Raw genomic sequence first — 25056 nt, 5'->3', positions numbered from 1 at the left:
CCTTATTACATTTTTTTTTTGTCTGTTACATGTTTTCCAGCTTTTCTCACAGAATATAGCTATGCAGAGAGTTGATGTTCAGCTCTAGCACAGGTGGGCAGATGCATGCTGCAGCCTGGCTGCCACGGTGGTACCTGTGGTGGTGAAGTGCATTAGCCTTCCCTGAGGATCCAGGGTATTTTCAAGCCATGGTTCCATGATGTGAGAGGTTTTGTGGCACTGCCCTTTCAAACTTTCTACCCCTGCTATTTTCAGCTGTGTGCCTCCTGGCTGCTTTTGGTGGTATGACTGGGCGGTGCTGTGCTGTGACATAGTGAAATGCCGCTGTGCAGGGGTGAATCATGGTGGTGCAACTGAAGATGGGTGTACCAGCTCACAGGGGCCAGTGGGAGTTCTTTGGGACAGCACTGGCTCCAAGGCCTCCCTGGCAGGGGATCGCGGCCTTGGCTTCTTTGCTGGCTTTGCTGTAGTTGCCTGCTTCTTCTAGAGTTTTTGTCAGCATATTATCACACTGCTCGTGTTGGTTGCATAACTCACTTTTATTTCTTTAAACAATACCTGACAAAGCCTCGTGCAATTTCCCCTGGTGAGGAGGGCTGTGCAAACAGCCAGGCCAGGGCGCTACACTTAGTCTAACTTAAAAGTACATGTTTAACTATGCTGGCTTCTGTTTTCTGTTGGGGTTCCTTAGTATTTTAATCACTTACTGCCTTGATCCTTAAAAAAAACCATAATAAATACTCAATTTACTATTCACCTTACCATTCAACCCATTCATCACTATTATTCCAACCAATAGCTCAATCTTTCCACCTCCACATTTTACATAGCATTATGTATATCTCTGAATATAGATAATACCAACTGACACTTTTTTATTTATAGTAGTTTATCCAGAATGCTCCGTTTTACTGAATAAGTACTTTCCGGCTTGTATTTTATGAGCTGTTTTGTGAGTGTCTACTGGCAAAAATGGAAAAGGTTATATGTTGGAGAATTACTGGGGTGTTTCTTTTCAGGCATGCCACCACCTTAAAATAATGTTCAACCTCCTAAAACATACAGTTTTCCCTAAAATAATCAAAAAAAGCAAAACAAGGGAAAATACTTTTTTGTGTGTGTTTGTGTGCTGGACTTTACTGTCCTTCTTCCATATTATTAGTCAGTCCCAGATTTCAGAGAGATCTATCTGTAATTGTGGATTTTTTTTCCTGGGGTCTCACCTTTGTGTGATTTACATGTTACTCGGGTCAGCTAATCATGGGAATTGTAGTGTCTTAGGTGGTCAGCTCTTCTTGCTTTTACACGTGTCCCACGCAGTAATAGAGGAGAGAAAAAACAGCTATTAACCCTGTTTCCTAAGCCCACAAAAAGGGAGAAGGGAACTTTGTCCCTATATGATGTATCTGTATTTTCCTGACTCTGTTTCACTTAGAATGGAAACGTGAAGACTGGAAGCTTGTATTTCTGTTGACTTAAGCCCTAGTTTCATAATGGAGTCTGCACGTATAATAGTTATAATAGTGGACTTTTCAAAAATGCCTAAGCAGGTGATGCCTGACTTCCATGGGAGTTAGGTATGTAACCTACTTAAATGCTTTTCAGGATCCAACTGTAAGTCCCTAATCTTTTCTGTCTAATTCACAGTCTTCAATCACTGGTATCTGAACACTTCAGGGTGGCTTTGTATTTTCCATTGGTTTGAAATTATGGAACTTGAGGAGGATTTTCTGAAATCAGAACAAGACTCTGATGTCTAAAGAAAAATAATTTATTCTTTTTAATACAGACAAAAATGTTGTTCATACTTATGCCATTGAGCACATGGTTAATGCTTGCTTAGGGCTTTACAGCTTTAGGTGTCTATTCAATGGAACAGATGGAAAGTAATTTTAATAGAAGCCCTCAAATGTTTACATATACAGGTACCTAATGATCAGCCTAGTGCTAGTCCATATGGAAAGCATTAATGTTTAAGTACATGTAAGCATACTGGTATTGGTTTAAGTCAAGTTCTTTAGCAGTGTTACTCAGGCAGACTTGTGTTTGCTGTGGGTGAGAAACAACTAAAGGGATCTCTGAACTGCTGCCTGAGGAACGCTGACACTTGTGATTTCTTCTTGCTGTAAGCATTTAACCAGTTATCCTCTCAGAAGAGAAATTCATGTTGCCTCTTGACAGCGTTTCATTTGCAGGTTAGGAATATAATGGAGCATAAAAGATATGGGAAGGAAGAAAGCAATTTTGGATTGTTATGTATTCTACCGGTGAAGTGTTGATATCACAGGCATCGGTGAATACTGGTATCTGCTTCACTGAGGTCATGATTTTGCCTTGTGTTCATAGTCTTGCTGCTTAATTCCTGAGCTGCTTGAATAATTTAGATAGCAGGTAATGACAAAAGAGAAACTGGTAGCTGTGGTATTTGAGGGTGAGACTTTTCCAAGAACAAAGAGCTTGCAGCTAGTTTTACAAGGAAGTAGAATGCATGAGTGTGTAAAATAAAAATAATGCTGGTATTTACATCTTAAATATAGTCCAGGAGGTCAGCAACTGATGCAGCTCGTGCTTGCCTTACTCCCTGCAGCCTATGGAGTTAAATCACAGGGAGACTGTGGTTCCAGGGAACTTAACATATGGTAATCAGATACATTACCATATGTCATCCTATTAACATATGGAGGAAGGAACACAGTTGGTAAGGGAACTTCTAAACCTGAAGTGAAAGGCAGCTGCTCTGGTGTCACTTGCCCTTGTTAGCTTCAGTACCTCTGCGTGCTGATTGGATCGATGGGCCAACGCTAATGGTATGAGCTTCTACAAGGCCAAGTGCTGGGTTCTGCACTTGGGCCACAACAACCCCATGCATCACTACAGGCTTGGGGAAGTGTGGCTGGAGAGCTGCCTGGCAGAAAAGGACCTGGGGGTTCTAACTGACAAGCGGCTGAACATGAGCCAGCAGCGTGCCCAGGTGGCCAAGAAAGCCAATGGTATCCTGGCTTGTATTAGAAATAGTGTGACCTGCAGAAGGAGGGAGGTGATTGTCCCCCTGTACTCAGCACTGGTGAGGCCACACCTTGAGTATTGTGTCCAGTTTTGGGCACCTCAATACAAGAGAGATATCGAGGTGCTGGAGCGAGTGCAGAGGAGGGCAACGAAGCTGTTGAAGGGCCTGCAGAATAAATCTTATGAGGAGCGATTGAAGGAGCTGGGACTGTTTAGTTTGAGGAAGAGGAGGCTGAGGGGAGACCTCATCGCTCTCTATAACTACTTGAAAGGCCATTGTAGAGAGGTTGGTGCTGGTCTCTTCTCACAGGTAATTAGCGATAGAACAAGAGGGAATGGCTTCAAGCTGCAACAGGGTAGGTTTAGGCTGGACATTAGGAAAAAAATTCTTCACAGAAAGGGTGGTTAGACACTGGAATAGGCTGCCCAGGGAGGTGGTGGAGTCACCATCCCTGAATGTGTTTAAGACTCATTTAGATGTGGTGTTGGGGGATATGGTGTATGGGAGGTCTCTGTAGAGTGGGGTTGATGGTTGGACTCAATGATCCTAAGAGTCTTTTCCAACCTAAATGATTCTATGATTCTATAATTGGCTTGGGAGGCTCCTGGATGAAGAATGCAAACCCTGCTTACAGGACTGTTGCCCCAAGGGGACAATCCTGAGATGGTGGCAGGCTGATGCAGTGGTCCCTCCTCTCAGTCAAGTGTTCTGGTCCTTGCCTTGCTAAAACACTGGCTTGGTTTAAATTTTTCAAATAATGTCCACTGCCAGGAGAATTATATGCCTCTGTTTGTGCAGAATGGCGTCTTCACAACTTGAATTCGCACAGTTGGGTTAATAACTAGGAGCTTTGAAAAGGCTAATCTGCTGTGTCTTCTGAATGCTTTTATGCCTTGGGTAGGACCTGTTCACTCATGTTAATGGTCCATCTGCCATATATTTTTATGTTACTATTTTGAAATATGTAGGGCCTAAAAATATAGATAAGACTCATGTGACAAGGATGTAACTTTTTATGATACTCTTGTCATATGGTATCCTGCAGGTTTTTTTTTTAACCTGCTCCTAAGAATTTGCATCTGTTTTTTTCATGAGTGGAAGACTAAAAAGCTGCAAATATGAAGTTAAAACCCTATGCATTCAAAGAGAGCTATCTGCCTGCATTATCCAGTCTTCCTTGTTCTGCCCATTGCCATTTTACAAGTGAATGGAAAGCTGATGTTTGAGACTCCTAATGCCCCAAGGCAGATCTTGGTTCAAGTTGCTAAATAGTCACTTTCTTACTGGAGAAATATCTCTCTTATCAGATGCATGTGTATGATGGTGCACATAGGTGACACAGTTTGAGATATTAATTTAATGTTGCATCAGCTCTGTTCTGGACATGTCTTTGTGATTTCCATAAGCACTTGAATCTCTCAGTCTCTAGTCACCTACAAAAAATGCAAGTTTATGTGAGAGTCATTTAATCTCTTGACATAGTGTGTGTTTATCGTTCTGTAGGAACAGACTAACACCTTTCTCCTCCTTCTTTGTGTCTCTCAGCTAGAGGATGAAATTTCAACTTTGCGGCAAGTGCTATCAGCCAAAGAAAAGCACCTGGTTGAAATTAAACAAAAGCTTGGCATAAGTCTGATGAATGAACTGAAGCAGAACTTTAGCAAAAGCTGGCATGATATGCAAACAACTTCTGCGTGAGTACAGACCTGGCATAAATTCATTCTTATATGTTATGTAGCATGTTGTAGGTGTTGTCTTGATGAGCCCTGGTATGAAATTTAGCAATTGAAATACCTGCCAAGTGGAGTAAATGGCAGGGACAAACATAGCAAGCTCCTTGGAGTGAGGAGATATGAAAAAAAACCCTTCCACAGCAGCAACATGCTTTGGTACTGTGTCGCACCTCACTGTTGCAAAATCACAGCAATTAGAAGTGTTGTGGCACTGAGGTGGTTATCTTCTTGTCCCATAATACACTCCTACAGAGTCCTTACTGTGCAGAGAAAGGATGTTTTTAAATCTCAATGTATTATATTTTTCAACTTCCAAGAGAGACAATGTAGAAAAATAGTAATAATAAAACTTACAAAAACATTAGCAACTATTTAAAAAAAATGCTACCATCATCTGAATTATAAAGAATACTGTCAGGGTCAGTTGAAGAGTGACTCTGTTTAATTCCTGCTTTTGGTCATCTAAAAGAAACAAAAATTGTTGGAGTAACTTTACTGTCTTTGAGGTTATCATAAGTCCTACGTCTGTCGAGTTTTTTGCTATTTTCCAGCAGCGTATTCTTAGACAAGTACCTGGCACCTCTCACAGCCTTGGTTTACCACTGTGCAGGATAGATAACTAGTTCACAAGAGTTCAGTGAAACTCGCCTTGTGTAATGTGTAAGCAGCTTTGATTTCACAGAGTGAAAGGTAATGCATAGGTGTGGAGAACTGTTGCTCTACTCTGCTGTTGTTGAAATGGTTTTAACTTGATTTTATTTATTTATTTATTTATTTATTTATTTTATCCAGACCAATTATACTGTGGAAGTCTGTAGTCTTAAGTCAGTTGCTGCCTTCCAGGAGGGTGCCTTTTAAAAATGCACCAGTTTTTGGATGAGGAGGCAGAGGAAGGAGGTTACTTGGGCTGCAGCTTGCTGCCAAGAGCTACTGGTACAAGCCTTTTGTCTCGCATAAGGAATGAGTTAAAATATACATATGGACATAGTGATAAGCCCTATCCTGAATCTGCCACAAAAAAATTTTCAAACCCAGGACAGGCAGTGTTACTTGTAAGCTTCAGACACTTTTTGCTCTGTATCTCTGATGGGGCATCACTGAGGGAAATGGTGAATTAAACTATGAATTCCAAAGCTCTAGGAAAGTCATAATTACTGTGGAGCTCGTCTCAGCTTCATACTGATCTTTATACTTACACAAATGAACATACTATATTCCTCTCAAACTTTTTGGGCTGAATTAATAGCAACATTGGTAGAAAGAACCACCCACCTTTCATCGAGTGCTGTCTGAAAAGTTATTTGATTTTTTTATTTTTTTTTTCCCAACTGACAGCTGAATTTGACACTTTCAGGGAGAAGCAAGAGTGAGCTGTTCCACAACAGAGCTGAGCCTGGGAGTCGACAGCAAGGCAGGCAGGGCAGTGGTATCACCCATGAAGGAGCAGTCCCACAGTACCTGAAAAAAGAGAGCAGAACAGGTCCAATGACAGTAAACAGGGTCAAGCCAAGAGTTCAGATCTCCAGGTGAGTCTGTAGTGATGAGCCAGGTCCAAGGTCAAGCCAGGAAGTAAAATCTGTGGGTCAAGATCAGTGAAGTACCTGGCCAGATGCAGGTATGCCAATAAGGTAACTCAGGCAAAGGACCAAGGGCTTAAACATAGTCTAAGCTTTAGTGTAGCTCCCAAGCAAAGGGGGGAGAAGCTTAACAAGGCTTCTCCCAACTCTTCCTCACACAGCACTGTCACCACAGTCTTGCCCAAGGTTACGCAGTTGTGCAGTGTTAGAGTTGGCCTTCCATAGGGTTGTCCCAGGCAGCCAAACCCATGGAAATGGGGGGAGAAGGGTTTGCAGTGCCTCTTGGTGCACTCAAGGCCTTGATAGAGACTTGGAAAAAATATAATTCTTTCTGCTTTAATGAGAAGTTAAGTAAGGTATAAACCCCTTAAATGGAAATATACTTTGTAAATCTCCTATTTCTAATTTACAGACAGTTTCTCTGCTACGTTCTATTTCTCATGACACGTTATTAACAGGGGCAGCCCTGCTGGCTCAGTGAGGATGCCTGGCATGTGCTAGGAAAGGATAGTCTAGACACACTGTAGAAGTTTTAGAAGAGAGGAGGGGCACAATACACCTGAAGCAAAATTACTGGGAGGCATGAGCAGAATTTTGAAACAAACTTTTGTTTGTACTTGAAATTTGGTAGCAAATTCCAAGACAGCTTCTCATTTTCCCTTCACAATGTTGACATTTTCCATAAGGATAGAGAAACTTAGGAGACTTTATCAGTATGGAGGCTGCTACTTTTATTTAAGATGCATTTCAAAAACAACAAGCCATTAAGCGATGAGCATCCACAAGTAGTTATGTGGAGCTGAGAAGCAGGAGTCCATTTGTGCCCTTGAAAATCTTGATGTCCATGGTCCAACTGTTTTATAATTCTGTCTGACACTCATTCCAGTACACTGATGCTGGTACAAATCATGGTAATCCGGCATTCTTCAGAATGGATGTGTTAAATAATAGAGGTGATTCATTGTTGCTGCACCAAAATAGCAATGGCATAGCATTAATCACCAAGATTCTCTGATTTAGTAAGGATGAAAAGCCTGTTTTAAAGAAGAAAAGTTCAAAATATTTACATCCTTGTTCTTTAGACTTCTAAATCCACAATTAGTAATTTTAAATTTTAAAAAGAGATGTTTTTAAGTAGACAAATTTTGCTTTAACTCAGTCTTACTGGGTTTTGTAGCTTCTGTGCTTTTCTGGAAGTTAAAAACACTTTTCTTTAATGAGGAACTTTTAAAGCCACAGAGAACAATTAAGCACTAAATTCTTGTCCTCTTTTTGTTAATAATCTTAAACTCTCCATTTAGGGATGTATTTGTAGGGTTAAAGTGGACTTAGAGGCAGAAGGATGAACTTCGCTCAGAAACAGTTCTGTAAAGTGTCTGAACAACTAGTTAAGACTCATGACCTGACTCACAGGATGGATGCCACCTGGAATGACTAAATTTAAACTTGAGGTTCTATTTTTAAGCATTCACATTTTAAATGGTTGGCTATGGGTAGCTTAAGAGTTAGCCTGAGCATGCTTGACATGCACATGTCAGAAATTGTCATTAAAGGATTGCTATGCTTAAAAAAAAAAAAAGTCATTGTTTTCATACAGAGGAAAGCTAGAGCTAGAGGTCAAAGCGCTGATGTCCTCCATAGATTGAAGATTATTTCAGGCTCAAAATACAGTTCTGTACAATCTGTTTCCTTGTCACTAATTCATGTTTTAAGGTATGCAAAAGCAATTCTAACTATCTCTAGTAAGACATAGAACAACAACAACAGAAATGTGCAGCCTTTTTTTGTATCAAATCAAGTTTTTTTTAAAATCAGCTTTGTTTTTCTCTTAACAAAACCTGTAATGTTGTTTGCATTTTTCAGCCTTGTACGGAATACACCTGGAAGTCATTGACTTATTATGATGACCAGAGTCATAGTGCATTTTCCAAGTTCCTTGTTCATTTTGTCTGCTATTTTCTGTGCACTGATTTTTAGTATAATCTCTTAAAGAAGGCAGGGGTTTCTACTATAGAGGATATTGGTAACTAGAGGGCAAATGATTGCCTCAAGTTTAGTTTGCTTTCATGGTGGTAAGGCATTCAACTGGAATGACTTCCCACACACACCTTTTTAAAGATCAGGTTTCCAGTGAATAGAGGTGGGTGGATAGGCAGTTAGCTTCTAGCAATGCAGGGTTTTTTAATTTATATTTTAAACATAGATAATTCATTCTTATTTAGATGCTAGAAGCAGGGTAATGTTGTCATATTTTGAGGTTATTTATTTTAGCTTTAGGAATCATTAAAAATATCTTTACAGGGATATTTACAAAGACCATAATTGAGCTTTTCTAATTAACTTTTTGCTACAAAGGAAATGTTTTATGTAACCTGAATGCAATATGTTTGCTTAGTTAAAGGTGTTTGATTGTTATTGCTTCAATAAAGTTTACACAGCTCTCTCTAGCCTTCCATACTTCAGATTTTCACTGCATAGTGCGTTAAGGTAAGAAGATAGCTTCCATAATGATTGACCTAGTTTTATACAGAATCACAGAACAGTTGAGGCTGGCAGCGATGTCAGGAGACTGCCTGGTCCAGCTTTCCCCCTCAGAGCAGGGTCAGCTAGAGCAGGGTGCTCAGGACTATGTGCAGTCAGGTTTTGAATATGTCCAAGGATGGAGATGCTACAGACTCTTTGGGCAACCTCTTCCAATGTTCAATTACCCTTATTTTGAAAAACCTTTTTCTTTTGTTTAAATATTTCTTGCATTCAGTTTGTGCTTGTTGTCTCTTGTGCTTTCACTAGATACCACTGAGAAGAGTCTGCCTCTATCTTCTGCACTCCCATCAGGTTATCTATAGATTGATGAAATCCCCCCCCATGAGCCTCCTCTTCTTCAGGCTGACCAGTACCAGCCTTTCCTCATATGAGAGATGCTCCAGTCCCTTAGACACCTTTATGGCCCTTTGCTGGGTGTGCTTCTGTATGTCCATGTCTGCCTTGTACTGGGGAGTGCAGAACAGGACCCAGCACTCCAGGTGTGGCCTTAACCAGGGCTGAGTGAGAGGGGAAGGGTCACCTCCCTCAACCTCTAATCACTCTTCCTAATGCAGCCCAGGATACTGTTAACCACCTTTGCTGTGAGGGCACATTACTGACTCATGTTCAACTGGTGTTGTATCAGGACTCCAGGTCTTTTTCTGTGAGGCTGCTTTCCAGCCGGTTGGTCCCCAGCCTCTACTGGTGCATGGGGTTATTAATCCCAAACTGCTGGACTCTGCATTTCGCTTTCAACTTCATGAGACTCCTGTTGCCCCACTTTTTTCAGACAGTCAAGGTCCCAAGTAATAGTATTCTTCAATGCAGTTACAGAATTGCATTGTGTTATATATTGAGGAGGTTTCATGGGTTCATTTATCCTCCTTTACCAATCCCTCACACGTATCACTAAGAACATAGATCCACAAGATACCTTGACCTTTGCTAAGCATATATATTGTAACCGTGCTCAGCTTTGTCTGTCTCTCAGCTTTCAAGTTGGTGCTCTTTTGTACATCCCTGGGGAAAAAACAGTAGGACATTATAGTGTTGTCCTCTCGGGAGATATTTTGGTACTACTGAGTTTCTAAGGAGCTGTATCTGTAAAACTGTCCACCAATAACCTTACTCCAGCCTAATAGTTCCCAGAAGCTCCTTTGTCATTCTTTCTTGAAATGTTAGCAACTGTGAGAAGGTGTAAGCCTCCTCTGTTTTAAATGGATAACCTTTCAGCCTATGGATGTAATAGTAATATAATTACAGAGATAGCTTCCAGGGAGATGAAAATGGTTGGGTTTTGCTACTACCCCCCCAAAAAAAACCCAATACTCCAGACACTCAGACCTCTGTAAGCAGCAGTTCTGCTATGGCTAATAAGTAAGTAGAATAGCTAAAAAATTAAAGAAAACACATTCTCCCCTTGAGGGGTGTAGTAGTGAAATGAAGTGAAATCTGTTGAAGCCCATATATGTACTGATTCCAACCAGGGCACTGGGAAGCTTTTGCTGTGGTGGAAAGTGGACCCATGCAAGACTGCCATTTAGGATAGGAGTCTCGCAAAGCTCTGTTTTCAAAATGACTGTTAATCTTTTGCCTTCATAGACAAAAATTGTCACATGTTGTAGAAACAGAAAATCTCATGAATTAGTGGCCAGAATCAAGAGAGCCGTAAGTGCTAGCTCTGAACAGCATGTCTTCTAGACAGTGCCTGGGGCTTTCTCAGGTGGTGGCTGTCTTGTGAAGACTTTTTAGGAAGGTTTCAATATTGCCCTGCTCTTACATGCAATACTTAGAATCATAGAATCATTTAGGTTGGAAAAGACCCTTGGGATCATCGAGTCCAACATCAACTTCACTCTACAAAGTTCTCCCTTACGCCATATCCCCTAAAACTACATCTAAATGAGTCTTAAACACATTCAGGGATGGTGACTCCACCACCTCCCTGGGCAGCCTATTCCAGTGTCTGACCACTCTTTCTGTGAAGAATTTTTTCCTAATGTCCAGCCTAAACCTACCCTGCTGCAGCCTGCTGCAGCTTACCTGAGATTTGGGACAATAGCATTCAAGGTGGAGCTGGCCTTTTCCTCCAGAGACAGAATGAAGATCTCCTCATTGACTAGTGGTTATAAACTATGTGAGCAAGCTTAGTTCTGCTGATAGAGGACAATTGTATGGGTTTCCACAAATAGTGGGAACTTAATGTTTTCTAATTCAAATTTCTGCCAGGTGATGAGAAAATAGAAAGTAATAGCTGTGCTGCATGTGTTTTACAGTTACAATCTACTGTATCTGCAGTCTTCATTAGTATAACTCTAAATATATAGCAATGTGTTCCAGAAGTTCATAATTTTCTCAGGAAGTCAGATATAATTTGTGAACAACCACAGGCCTACTGTGACTTTCAGGAATTCAGTATACCGTGTTCCCCCACACATACTTGCTATGAGTGGTAGTAAAAGAAATGTGGGTGTTTCTGTTCATTGCAATGTGTAATCACCTTTTGACATGTTCTTCTGTAAATTTGCAAGTAAATGTAGCAGTTGTGTAAGTGAAGAGGTAGGCATGTTAGCTTTAGCAAGCATATTACCTGCATGTGAGCCTGTGCTATAGGAAAGTAAAGGGAGCCTCTCACTTCCACTGACTTTGTGTCCTTTGGGTCAGATCAGGCAGTATTCTTCTTCAAAGACAATTTTTTAGCCCCTTTTTCACATGTATCTCTGTCCTTGAACTTGGACGGATGGAGTAATGGAAAATAAGGTTGGAGAAAGGACTTGGAGGAGTTAACTTGGCCTGTTGTCATTTTCCCTTTTCTAAAAGATGTGTGTCCGCTTGTTTACACCAGAAGCTTCATCTAATGGAAATTCCCCAGCAACGTCAGGTGGTCTGTTCCAGATCAGTGAATATAGTATTAGTTTCTCTGGGAAAATTCCACTGTAGTTATGAATGTGCACCAGAACATACAGACACATATATTATACATATCTTTATGTATCTCTATCTAACTGTAAGGAGCGTGGGGGAGACCTGAGTGTAAATTGGAATCTCTGAAATGATCAGAATTAAAAATATCCAGGAAGGGGTCAGTGGAAAGGGGATGGGGAAATAGAAGGAAAGGAAAGGGAGAAATGGAAGAAAAAGAAAGAACAGACAGGAAGCAAAGGGAAAGAGGATGAAGGAAAAGGAAAGGAAATGAAGGGAGGAAAGGAAAAGGAAGGGGAGGGAAAACAAAAGAAAGGGAGAGGAAGAAAGACGAAGGAAAGAGAGGAAGAGGAGAAAGGAAGGGGAAGAAAGGAGAGGATGGGAAAGGGAAGAAAGGAAAAGGGAGGCTGGGATATCTGTATAATTTTGTTGATCTAGTATACAGTACAGAGCCCACAGACAGTGTTATTGGCATAGTTTAAGGTGTGATGAACTGTGAAGCTTCAGCCTCGAATGTCTTAAGCTCATCTGTGTTTAAGCCAACATATTGTGGCTTTCCTACCTGGAGATCAACGGTACCACAACTGCTTGGTTTTCCCCTATTCTGTGCTGCATTGCACAAATAGTGCCTTTCACACAACTGTATCCCCAATTTTTCCGAAGGTTTTGAAGATTACAGTGCAGAACAGCACAGAATATTGTCACCTTTGTCTGGCACCTTTCCTGACCTGTGACACTCTCCAGCCTACTGAACAGTCATCTTCCATGTGCTATGCATGGATTTCTGGCTGCAGGCAGGTCCCCTGCGACCTGCAGAGGTTCAGTTCCTTCAGCTCTGCCCTTCCTCTCTCTGTGGGAGAGGAACTACCTGGGGCGTACTTCCTTTGACTGATTTAGGCATATGTACCCATCCAAGTGCCAGCACGGTTTCAATTAATTCTTAATATACCTGGCAAAGGGAAGAATGTCTAAAAAAAGTACATCTGTCATTGTTTGTTTTTGAAGTTGGAATGAATTTCAGGTCAGCACTAAAAAAACCTCAACCCCACAAAACCTTAAAGTTCATTTGTGAGCAAATGTTTTATGTACATGTTATCTGCCATTCATATATGCATCTATTTAATTTGAGCATGAGCATAATTTAGTTAATTCTGTGCCCTGTTTTTCACAGAAAACTGACAGAAAAATAGTTGACTAGCTCAGAATTTCTCAAGAGATCCAGATGCCTTACATGGAATCCAGAGACATCACTTTTTGCTAACTAATGGTTTGAAAACTAAAAAGAAGGAAGCTCCATAGGGGATGGCTTATGCTACCAGGCTCTGCTCTACTGTATGGTTTTGTTGTTAATTGTTTGCATTTTGTTGTATCTTATGTAAGCTTTATCACAGAAGAGGGTTTCTCAAACGCATTAATTTTGCCAACAAGCATTGATGGAGAGGCACAATGCTGAATGAAGATGCACTAATTAACAGAGGTACTAATTCTACAAAAGCTGAATTTAAATTCTTTATAATTTACTGTAGTAGGTCAAGTGCAGCTTGCCATGCCAAATATGAATATTACATTTTTTAGCTTACTTCTGTCAGCAGCCCATGTGCTGCACCTATGAAGGAAGGTTAGATTTACTCCGCCATGTGAAGGCAATTCTGTACTGACTTGCGATCAAATAGCGTGCACTATGACTATCTTGTCTTATCCTGGAGATGATGCTGGTCATTTAAACATCTAGTTCTTTGGCCTCTCTGTGTGTCTGCTCTCTGGCTATACTCTATGTGAAGCACTATATCCTTCTCATGTTCTGTTTTACGAAACAGTATCTTCTTTCATTGGCTTTCACTGACTGTAAAAATCAGCTAGTGGGACCTGGTTGTCATGTGATAGTACAACCTAAATGCAGTATATGAAACTGTCAAGTGAAAAAGCAGTCAAAATATGCTACAAATCTACTTTGCTTAATTCGTATGTTACAGTACTGGAGATGTGAGTTATCTTTAAAGCTTCTTTTAAATGTGTTGGGCATATTATCAGAATATAACTACAATATTGGTATATTTTATGCTAACTTCTAATAATCAGTTTTTTAAGAATTGCTTTTGTTAAAGAAATACCCATTTTAAAAAACAAATTATAATGAGAAGGTGATGGACGAAACTCTTAGGTGAATGTCATATAAAAAGGTAATGTTCAAAATCACACAGGTGAGTTTTATTTAGAAGTTTACATTTGTGACAGCAATTCACATACCATGTTTGTTTAATCTTTCTTGCCTATAAAATACATTGCAAATATTTACTGTTAAGTGCTAAGTGAAAAGCATGGAATATGATCCTTGTTAGCCACTACCAGCAATTCTTCTGTGCCATGGAGTATGTTTAGATGCCACAAAAATAGAGAAGGCATTTCTACTCTAACTACATAAACCAAGTAGCCTGTTTCTGCTTTTACTACTGGGCATCTGGCATAACGCTGTTATACTCGGGGAGGTTATGGTGACTTTGTATGAGTGTAAGAAAGGCACAGAGCCTAATGATGGTTTTGTGTAAATATGAGTGAGCGCTGTGGGTTGGATGGAAAGTGATATTTCTTTAATCTCTGTGTTCTAAATTCTCTGAGTTAGTTTCTGCTGGAGCATTTCTGTCTGAAGGTTCAGGGTTACTGACCTTATTTCAGACGATGGCTTACTGTCCGTTGAGATGCTCTCACCTGTCCTGATGAGCTGGGTGGTCAGTACTTGCCCAACGATTGCCAGCAATGGCTGCTTGAAGGGCAAGGGTGTACGGGTATTGTAGATGACTTAGCATGTTGGAGCAGTTGATAGTGTTAGGAGGGCTTAAGCCATACATATGGCACTTTTTCCAATGAATAAATGTTAGTGTGTCTTACCTAGAATATCCAACTTTATTTCTGTTCTTAAAGGTTTCTGAAAATTATGTAGGTTGTTCAGTGCATTAAAACAAAACTGCAGAGTGATGTGTGTTACATGAGGATATGAAAATTGCTGGCTTGGATTATTAATGCTACGTAAAACTGAGAAGATTCCCAGAAGTCAGAGAGAATATGTTGGAGATCATTGTTACCAGAGTGTTTGGCAAAGTATCAAATGAATGCTGTAAATATGACATAACTATGATGATAAAAATAACTGAGCGAAAATACTGTGCTGTATATCAATACAGAGCATAACCAACGTGAGGCAATGTGCTCTGTGGAAAGATAATTTATTTATGAAGAAGGCATAGTGATATGCATAATGCTGGAGAGACAGGGATGGGGGGGGGCTTGATTTTTAAGCTAACTACTGGTGAGCCCTGCTGAGATGCAAACTACCATTTCTTGTCTCTGCTGACAGGTATTGCACGTTCCACTGCATTTTTACCTTTGGGGTGTTTTTTTGTTGTTGTTCCTTAAAGCTCCTCCTCAGCATTGTGGGGGCAGGAGGGAGGTTGATGTCAAAGGGCATTTTTTCCGAAGTTGGTGCTGAAAAAAGACCAGTTGTGTAAGAGTCTTAGCTGGATTTGCACTGTTATGTAACGTCCAAAGCATTAGGAACATAAATGCAGTCTCCATGTCTTCCTTGCTAGTGGAAATACTGGGGAGGATGATGTGTTTATGGGATTTACAGGGAAAACACAATATTAGTTGGAATGTCAAAATTGGTGTAGTTTCAGCCAGTTCTCTGAAAGTGTGTTCTGGCCAATGTAGTGTTCAGAAATATGTAGGGGACTCTAATATTTCTCAATTACAGTTGAGTGTGTCTGCTGTATGGGGCATTTGGGACTGTTCTGTTAACAGTTTTACACAGTGCGAAGAACCTGCAGCAGAAAGGTAAAACATGAAGACGTGTTTTTTTCCATAGAGCTAAATAGGCCTGTGAATAAAATGAACTCCAAAGTGTCTTTTTCAAAAAATTAATTCAGAAGGATATCTGCAAAGTATTTTATTAGGTACGATCAACCTGTACATAAATAGGTTCTGCTGCCAAGCACCTTTTAGAGCTGGAAGTCAAGTCTTTAGACTTCATTTTGTCATTAGCAAAATTCCATTTTTTTAAAATAGTTTAGGAAACTTCTCTGTTAGGGAAATGCCTAAAGACTTGTTTGCAATAACGTAAGCATTTTAAGAAATGACCATATATGTATATATTAGCCCACAGGCATTAGAATATTTGATTATTTTTTTTTTTATAGGCAACACTGATCAAAAAGCTACATGCTCATAGTTTGGCTGAAGCATCATTAATATAAATTTTAGGGTCTCATCCCACTCTAGTTTATACAAGAGTATATCCACTGACAGACAGCAAGAGTATGACATAGCTATTAAACTAGTTAAGCTTGAGAATGAGGCCTCAGTGAAATAAGATCATTGCAATCTTGCTGTGTCCAGGGACAGACAGCAGAGCTGAGGAAAAAGTAGACCCAGTGAAAATAATATTTTCGGTGGTCTTTGTATTCTGGCAGAAGAAATAAAACAGGTATAACCAGTGCTCCTACCTTTGTAATTGTAATTTGTGCTACTTTGGTCACTGTTACAATGTCTTAGCTCTTGTTGTCTTTCAACATTGTGCGTGTGATTGATTCAGTTTATCTAACTCCAGGTTGCTAGAGGTTTGGTATCCTGGTTGCTTCCTGGACTGCCTTTCTAAGTCAGTGAAAACAGGCACGAGCACCTTCATAGAACGAGCCATTTCACGTGGCAGTTTTAGAACTTTTTAGGTCAGTAGTTTGAAAGATATTTTGTGGCTTAGGCATGTAAAATCAAAAGTGTTTGTGTTGGGGAAAAAAAAATTGTTGATAGACTCTGAAAGAATAGAACATTACTTGGCATTTGCCTTCTAACCTGTAGTTTGTAAAACACAGTCCTTAACAGGGGACTTTCAGCCACAGGTGCTGCTAGGTCTAAAAGGACCCAACATAAAACGCGGTGTGCCGTATTGCAAATGTTAATCTTCTCTTACTTCCTCTCCTGCATCCAGAAGGTTATATTGCTTTCATATAACTTTCAGAAGAAAATACTCTGCTTCAGGAATTAGGCAGTGGGATTTTTTTATTAATCTCCAAGTGTATTTTGGTACACATTTGCAATCTTACAGATTTTGTTCAAAGGAGAAGTAGAACCAGTGGAATTGCATTTCTGAATTTTTCATGATCGTTTCTTCAGTTCTTGTCTGCCAATGCACACCGCAGGATACAAGACTGATTATAATGTGCTCTCTTTTTGTTACTAGGTCAGTACTTCTAATTCTGAGCTTGTCTGCGTCACTGGGAGTATCAGATAATTTACTCGGAAGGAAGCCTCTGACATGCTCGGAGTTAGTTTACTCAGCAAAAAGGCATCTGTGCAGAAAAGCTTATTGATTGCTCTGAGAATGCAACTTGACTGTACTGAAGGGTCTATGTGGGTCAGAGCATATATTCCCGATCAGTAAATTAAGATGTTTCTGTGTTTGCATGTGTATACTGTATGTGAAATAAGTTACTTCTAAAAAGAGTCAGCGCTATTGAAAATATGCATTCACTGTCTAGATTTTTTTCATCTTTCTTTCTCTGTCTCTCCCCAAACCCTCTTCCTTTAAAGAAATTCTTAAAAAGTAAAATCGTAGCATATGGAAACAAATTTGATTTATTTTGTCTAATACAAAATATCAATAAGTGATTTTGAAGTGCATCTTTTAAATGTATCTAATATGTATATGCATGGAATAGGAGAGTTTATATGTCCTTTTTTCTGTGCTTTAGACAGCAGATTTGTCTACCAAGTCAGTGTCTGCTACGAGAAAGCTTATTTGATGTAAATTTACAGAAAATGTATTAAACAGGTATTCAACAAATCACTGCATTCTACTTTTAAACAGCTTGCGCTGACCCACTCAGGGGGTGTTATCTGCAAGGGGAGAAGATGCAGTGAAGGATTGCTCTGGAGGGTGTTTTGCTCACATTAGGATTAAACCGCACTTAGGAAGCTGCGCAGAAGCGGGTGTCTTTATAATTTATTTTGTGCTACAGTTATTATGTTTCTTAACCTTTCAGTGGATGGGACTGTAAGATGTGGAAATAAGGAGAAAAGGAATTAATGGTAGGGGATTCTAGCCTTTTTTTAATACTTATTATTTCTATTCTATTTTTTTGTTTCCAGTTACAAGAAAACGCATGAGACACTGAGCCATGCAGGACAAAAAGCAACAGCAGCTATCAGCAATGTAGGAACTGCTATCAGCAAGAAGTTCGGAGATATGAGGTATAGGGATCTGCTGCTTCTCTGGTCTTATTTTGAGGACAAAAAGTATGTCATCTGCCAGCTCTTCCTTCTGCATTAGTGTTTTAAAGATTCAAGTAGTCAGAGTATTTTATAATATTCATGGTTTCAATCAAAAAGAAGGGATAACAATGAATGAAGAAATAATTATTATTTGAGTTCTGGTTTAAAAAAAAAAACCCTGCAATTTGAAGTCCTTTTGGAATAACTTTGCAAACTCAAGGAAATGTATAAGTAAAACGGAACAAAAATATGCTGTTAGATCTTTATTAACCCAATTTTATTCATACATGGATTCTGGAGACCAACATCATCTGAAGAATACAAGCCTGCCTTGGAGGTGCTTGTGGAATGATAAATCAAAAAAATATTTCAGGCTAATTTTTATCAGCTTTTTCAAGATGTACAAAGGCAAAGTATTGTTATGCAGTTCTATGTGTAAAAAAAATACAATGAAAGTAGCAGGAGTAGAGGTCAGGAGAACTGTCACTTAAATGCAACTTAAATGTCAGACTTTATATGCTGATGTATGTTTAAAAGTGTTGGTCTTAAAGTTCCTCAGAATGAGAGCATAAATGAACAAATTGTACACCGTAAACCAGCACTACAGTTTTCAACTTGATAGCAGGATTACAGAACTTCTCAGGTGTTTTAGGATTTGATTTTTTTTTTTGTGATGAAACAATTGGACAAGGGTTAAGTCTACAATATATTGTTTGAGCTGCAGAATTAGAGCATCTCATTTATTAGAGTACTCACTTTTTTTGTCACTTTGTAATGTTTGAGGTAACCGTCTCCTAAGCTCTGTATGAGTCATTTTACAGTATTTCAAGTATATATGGTGTTTTTGTTGCAGATGGCTGAAGTATAGTTCTTGGCAGCTAAAATTTACTTTTACACTTTTTTACTTTTAATCTGAACCTTAAGAAATCTGTAGAGTCCCTCCTTTATACTTGCCTTTTACATACAGCTTAATAAACCCTCTACAGAAGTACTACTGTTTTTCGAGGTGAAACTAGAAAATCTTCGTCACTGTATGATCTGCTTTACAATTGCAGTTTAAAATGGAAATGTAGTGAGTGACTTGCAACCGGGGTATGAACATAAACTAAGAATTGTTTGACTCAATACAGTTAAACATCCATAGGTAGTATGTGCCTAGAAAAGGATATAAGAATAAGGAGGCATGCAGTTACATTTTTCTAGTACATTTTTTTTTATCATTCAGCAATCTGAGAGCTGAAAACTTTCTAAAACAGAGGTTTGACCTTTTATGTAAAAGTCTCTGTAGGGCTTACTTCACTAATTTATCTTTTTTTTTTTTTAATTTATTTTAACTTGTATGATCTTTTGACATTCATAACGCCTCATGTCTCCCCAGATAAACAGATAGTTACGTGGTAAAAAAGTGCATGATTTATTTGTTCGTTCATTCACTCATCCCCTTTTCTGAGTCTCCCTGGTCTTTCTTTAGATGCCTTCTGGCTCTTCCATTATGAGAAACAGTGAGTGTAGTCCTTCTGCTGTCCCTCATTTCACTTACAATTTCCTGTGGTTTTATCATATTTCACTTCAGTTCCCGCTTTTCCAGGCTGAGGCTCCAGTTGCATGAGTGGCTTTCACAAGCCGCCTTCTTACCTTTGTTTCATCTTGTTGCCTTCCCTGCATTCAGAGTTGTGTTCTGTATTTTTGAGAAATGCATGAGATGCGTGTGCTGCATGTGGCGCCAACATATCCTCTGTTTCATTTTCTGTTCTTTCCTAACACTTCCTCCTGTAACAAAGACAAGCTCACTGCTCAGTGAACAGGTCCTGTTGCTGCTTCCATGCTTTAAATCCTACAGCAGTGACCAAAGAGTTGGTGTCCAAATACCTTGAGCACTGACTCTGATCACTAATCAGAGAGGGAAGCATGACTCTAACAGTTCAGTACTTCTCAGGTCCTGTCGTTTGTGCTTTGTGTAACGTGTGAGATTAACTGCAAGGGCAGAAATGTCTTCACTGTAATAGAGCAAGTTTTTCCTATAGTATTTCCCTTAATTAATGACTGCTACCAAATTCCTTTGTCCTAGCTATCGGTACCAACCCTCACCCCCATGGTGATCGTGCTTTTTACTAGCGCTTGGAAAGCAGATGGGCGGTATTTATCTCACTAGCCCTTTAGCCAAGGGCCGAAAGCAGGGGCTAAGTCCATAAGCATTTTGATTAATTGAGAAGCTTGTTTCTTTGATCAAAATGATTACTTTGAACCTGGTTGGGAATTTTTCATGAAAATATGAACTACCAGCACTGCCATTTTTTGTGGACGCTTATTGGTTTTAGTTAAGTTCTCAGCCAGAATTTTCCCGACACTTGATGATGAAGCAGCACACAGTATAGCCAGTATACCATAGTTACGTAAAGCATGGCATGACTTGGGCCTTCTGCATCTGCTGAACATCCTCAGTCTGGAGTAGTGGTCAGTATGCTTACCTCAGCAACAAAGCTGAGGGACCTTGGCTCAAGTTGTGCAGATGCAGTTCTGTGTGGGCTCACACTGTAAACCTTATCACTTAAATGACCTGGTTTTAAAAATCTTCCCCTCTCCCACTCCAGTGCCAGCCGTGTTTGGGGGAGTAAGCTGTAAGGAGGCATGCATTCTTTGTTTCATTGTTTGCTTGCTTTTTTGCTAATCCAAGTCATTTTATTTCAGTGATCTAGTATATGGATTATCACCGCCCCCTCCCATAATGCTGATTTAAACACACATTGGACTCTGGCTTAATTCTCTTGGTTAGGCATTAAGGCTGACAGTCACCAATGGCATCCAGATGCAAATCCCTGTTCTGCTTTCATTCAGAGCAGACACTTGAAACTGATTTCTGAAATCCAGATGATCGTCATAATTCCCAGTATGTTCAGCAGTCTGGTGTGTTTGGCCTTTGCCCCTGCCTGTGGCAGTGGTGATTTTGAAAGTGCTCATAGTCAGCCTGACGTTAAATATTGAAGCCTGCCTTCTTTGTGACACAAAATTCTGCTTTCCAGGTTGCCTGCTATATCAACTGTACAGAGCACCACGTGAAACTCGTATTTCTGTTCTGAAGGTGCAGGGTCTTAATTTTCACCTTGTATCATCTCTAAAAATATTACTAAAATATCATATATCAGCAACAGGCCAGATTTTGGTGTCTGAATGTGCTGTTTTGCTGTGCTAGAATTCAAGAAGATGAAGAAAGAAAAATTACAAAATTCTGTGTCCCCTAAAGAACAGAGAAGTCACCCTTTGGGGACAAAGTGCTTTTCGTGCAGCTGCTGTGCTTCTTTTATCCCCACCACAGCTTCCCAGTGTCCCAACTCTCTAATTCATTTTGTGCATGAATAGTCAGTAGCATTTTACATCTTCTAAATTGTGTATTAATTATTGGTGCTTGTAAGTTCTGATTACAGTTGTAATGCATTCTATTTAATATCATCATGTTATTAGAAATACCAGAAATGCATATAAAACCAGTATACAGCTACTTTTGATTTAGGATACAAGCCAGGCACTAGTAATACAGTTAAGATCATAGATTCTTCATTAATAGCTCTTGTGATTAATGATATGCCATCAGGATTTTCTGTTGCCCCTCCACGCCCAGCTCATATTGTCTCCTTTAACATGTTCTGACATAGAGAAGGGAGGCAAAGGGGAAGTGAGGAGTCCCAGATCACTCATAGGACAGTGGCATGGGCTCGGGTCTCTCAGAAGTAGAGGTTATGCTAACATTTCAACATGGTTCTTGTCATGTAGAGCACAGATGTGATGCAGAGCTGAGGGTCTTTATCCCTTGCTCCTTTGAATACTGGTAAAGTTTGGATCTTTTCATGCAATACTGCTGGATTACTCTCCAGCTGTCTATGTGGATCAAAGAGTTTCATCCCTGCTGATGACCTTTTTAGTAACAAGTTGTGATACCAAGTAGGAGGCTTTCTGATTTTTTGTTAGCTTAAAAATAAAAAAGGGAACTACTTATACTACACTACTACATGCACACTGCCACATATATTACTACTACACAAGTAAATGCATTTAAAGATTAAGCTAACAAAGGCATGCATGCAAATTAGGATGTCAGCAATTATACTGCTTATGCATCCTTCCTTCAGCTGTCTCGTACATTTTCTTTAATTACATGATAGCACAGACCCCTTTCAAATTCAGTGCCTGGGATGAGCCAGCTCTAAAGATGAATAAAGATAATACAATGCCTCATTCCTAGGAGGGGCTGGAAGGCACATGTGGCAAGAGACAGAATAGTGCAGGGAGGCAGAGCTTGAGGGCACAATGGTGGCAGCTGAATGTGCTCCTCAGAGATGATGGGAATCAGCACAGAAGGCACGTGAGGTTCCAGAGGGGTGGAAGAAGGCAAACTTCATCCCTCTGGAAAGGGGCAAGGGACATTCTGTGAAATACAAGGCAGATACTGGGGGGGTTGCATTAACCTGTTATTTTCTAAATGTCTAGAAGGCATGATGGCAAAAACATAAAAGGGTTTATCAAGAACAATTTATCTTGAACTGATGGCACCTGTCACAGGGGATGGAAGAGAGGCCGGAGATGTGATAGAGCTTGACTTTGATAAGACTGACCATACTGGTTTTGCTCCTGCAAGTGAACTAGAGAAAGAGAGTTTAGGGAGTTGAAAATGGTTTTCAAAGAATAGGTCTCAGTAGCTCACCATAATGCAGGATTTTGCAGACATCTGTCCTGAGTCTGCTACTCTTCAGCATTTTCACTACAGGTTTAGATGGTGGCATCATGTGTATACTTAAAAGCCCCAAGTGACTGCAGTGGGAGGGAATCCAGGCACTCTAGATAGCAGGATTAGAATTCAAATTTGTTTTAAATGATAAAATGAAATTCAGTGTAGGAAAGTGTAAGGTGCTGTCCTGGTTTATTGACAGATAGAGAAAAAACAAAAGCAGAGATGGGAAGCACTGAGCAGCCAACTGGGCGGTGGCTTTGCAGATAAGGGCCTAGCAAGTGCTAGCCTAATGGCTCACAAATGCAGCAGGAGTCAATGCTGCCATGCGATCATTGCTTAATTCCAACAAGTGTTACGGGAGTGTTGTCTATAAGATTCGGGAGATAATAGCTCTTCTTAGCTGTGATGAGGACTCAGTTGGAGTAATCAGGCCAGAGCAATGGCACCACCTTTGGAAGAGTGTGCAGATGAACTGGAAGGAATGGGGAGAAAAATTTAAAAAAATTAAAAATCAGCTTCAGAAAATAGAGCCAGTCAGCGTGTTTGAATGAGATAGCTTTTAGGCTAGGCAAGTGCGGCTGAATAACGAAAGGAGAGGGAGGATGTAGTAAGTTAATGCGAGAGATGTGGAAAAGCATTCACCTATAAAGCTGAACAGGGGCACAGGTTATTTCTGAAGGCTGTGAAATCTCTCTCATTGGAGCGTTTTAGAAACAGGTTAGGCCAATATCTGTTGGAGATGGCTCAGGTATAATTAATCGTCTTTAGTGCCGTGGGAGTTGATTTTTGGTGTGCCTTTACTGTAGCGCCTTCTTGGGTTTCTTGTGGTGGTGGAGTACTGCACACCCTTTAGCTGTGCATTTATAGGATTTCCTGTGATCTAGGAATGGTCTGGGCACTTAAAAGTGTTGCTGAATTCACTGGGAGCTGAATTCCTTGAAATATTGTAGCTGTCATACCCATAACTACCGTTCTTAAACCTTTGTGTCTCTGATATCCCCTATAAAGGAAATAGCAATATTTTCTTGCTTCAGAATGTAATTTCATAAGCATTTCTTTTGCCGATTGGTGAAGCAATTGTTTTCTCTCATTTCTACTGACACTCACTCCTTCATTTGTGCTGGCTTTTAGAGTTCTGCAGTAACAGTTTTCCAGTAACAAAGATTGGGTGTACAAGTATCTGTATTAGTATGGAGAAGGGGGTGGCTGTTACTGGGAGTCAGCAGGTAGTACAAAGAGGCTATGTATGGCAACAGTATTACTTAAGTAGGTCTAGACAGAAATGTGTTGTGAAGATAAATCCATGAATGTTTGAGAAGCAGCAGCATACATGATGATGAGCCCTGTAAAGAACCCTGAAGAAATCAGTGCTTTTCTTCAGAGCAAGGTGTGAATATTGTTCAGTAAATAATGCATCACATTGAAAAAGGATGTGAAAAATAAGTATTGAAGAGATGTTCATTAAGTGTGCACCATCTATCTGTCTCACTGCATGAGGCAGGTGTTCCCTTGAAGTGGTCTGTAATTACAGCCTACATCAGTAACACACAGATGAAGGAGAGGCTGTCTGCCTCATCTTTTCTCGACTTTGGAACCTTAATGACATCCTTTGAATATTGTATATCAGAGTGCCTCTCCCAGTTCTGCTGCCTTAATTAAGTTTCTTGTGAGCTGGAAAACAGTGTCAAAGTGTTTCAAGTATTGTTTGCAACAAGGAAATAGTGGTTTAGAAAATGTCATTTTAGGATTAAAAGCCCCTTATGTTTTCCATACCCTTCTCTACGGGGAGACGATTAAGAAATCCAGAGGGGAAAAAAGACATTTGCTGCTGATGTACATGTAAAATTCCAGTTTGCCTATACTTTCTATTTAATGAGATTAAGGTAGGATTTTGGGTGGGAAAAAGAGTCCTCATTGTTTAAATCTGATCTAATAACACAAACCTTAGAAGACAAAACTTCCGTTCTTCGTTACACACAGAACCGGTAGCTGCGTAGTGAAGGAGTGTGTGAACATTTTTGCTTTGAAGGAATCTCAAGTGATTCATGTTCTAGTGTGAATTATTCCAGTGTCAAGATTTGAATGCAAATGATTTTATTTTTCTCCTCGGGCAGCTTCACATGCTACAGATATGTATGTATATTTTTGTTACATTTTCATAATACTTTTAACGCTTGCTTTTCTTTCCTTGTGCATCCACCACAGATCGCATTCAATTGGGTAAGACACATTACTCTCCTTGAATACTGCCTCTTTATTTGGCAGGATTTGTTTTATGGAATGTAATGCAGTAACCTCTTTCCTTTTAGC

General features: G+C 39.9%; 1 protein-coding gene across 3 annotated transcripts in view; it reads left to right on the top strand.

Annotated features, from left to right (window-relative positions):
* Window positions 1-25056, top strand: part of TPD52L1 (TPD52 like 1) — a 57783-nt gene that overhangs the window by 24389 nt on the left and 8338 nt on the right. The window contains exons 3-5 of one of the 3 annotated variants that reach the window (XM_063329682.1): window positions 4553-4701; window positions 17901-18002; window positions 24952-24966. In XM_063329682.1, the coding sequence (XP_063185752.1) occupies window positions 4553-4701; window positions 17901-18002; window positions 24952-24966 (266 nt within the window). Of the gene's footprint in view, window positions 1-4552; window positions 4702-17900; window positions 18048-24951; window positions 24967-25056 lie in introns of all 3 variants that reach the window. The other 2 variants (XM_063329681.1, XM_063329683.1) reach the window with 2 other exon arrangements.

This window comes from Chroicocephalus ridibundus, chromosome 3 (genome assembly GCF_963924245.1).
Source record: "Chroicocephalus ridibundus chromosome 3, bChrRid1.1, whole genome shotgun sequence".
NCBI lineage: Eukaryota > Metazoa > Chordata > Aves > Charadriiformes > Laridae > Chroicocephalus > Chroicocephalus ridibundus.
This window is presented reverse-complemented; position numbering and strand designations above follow the sequence as displayed.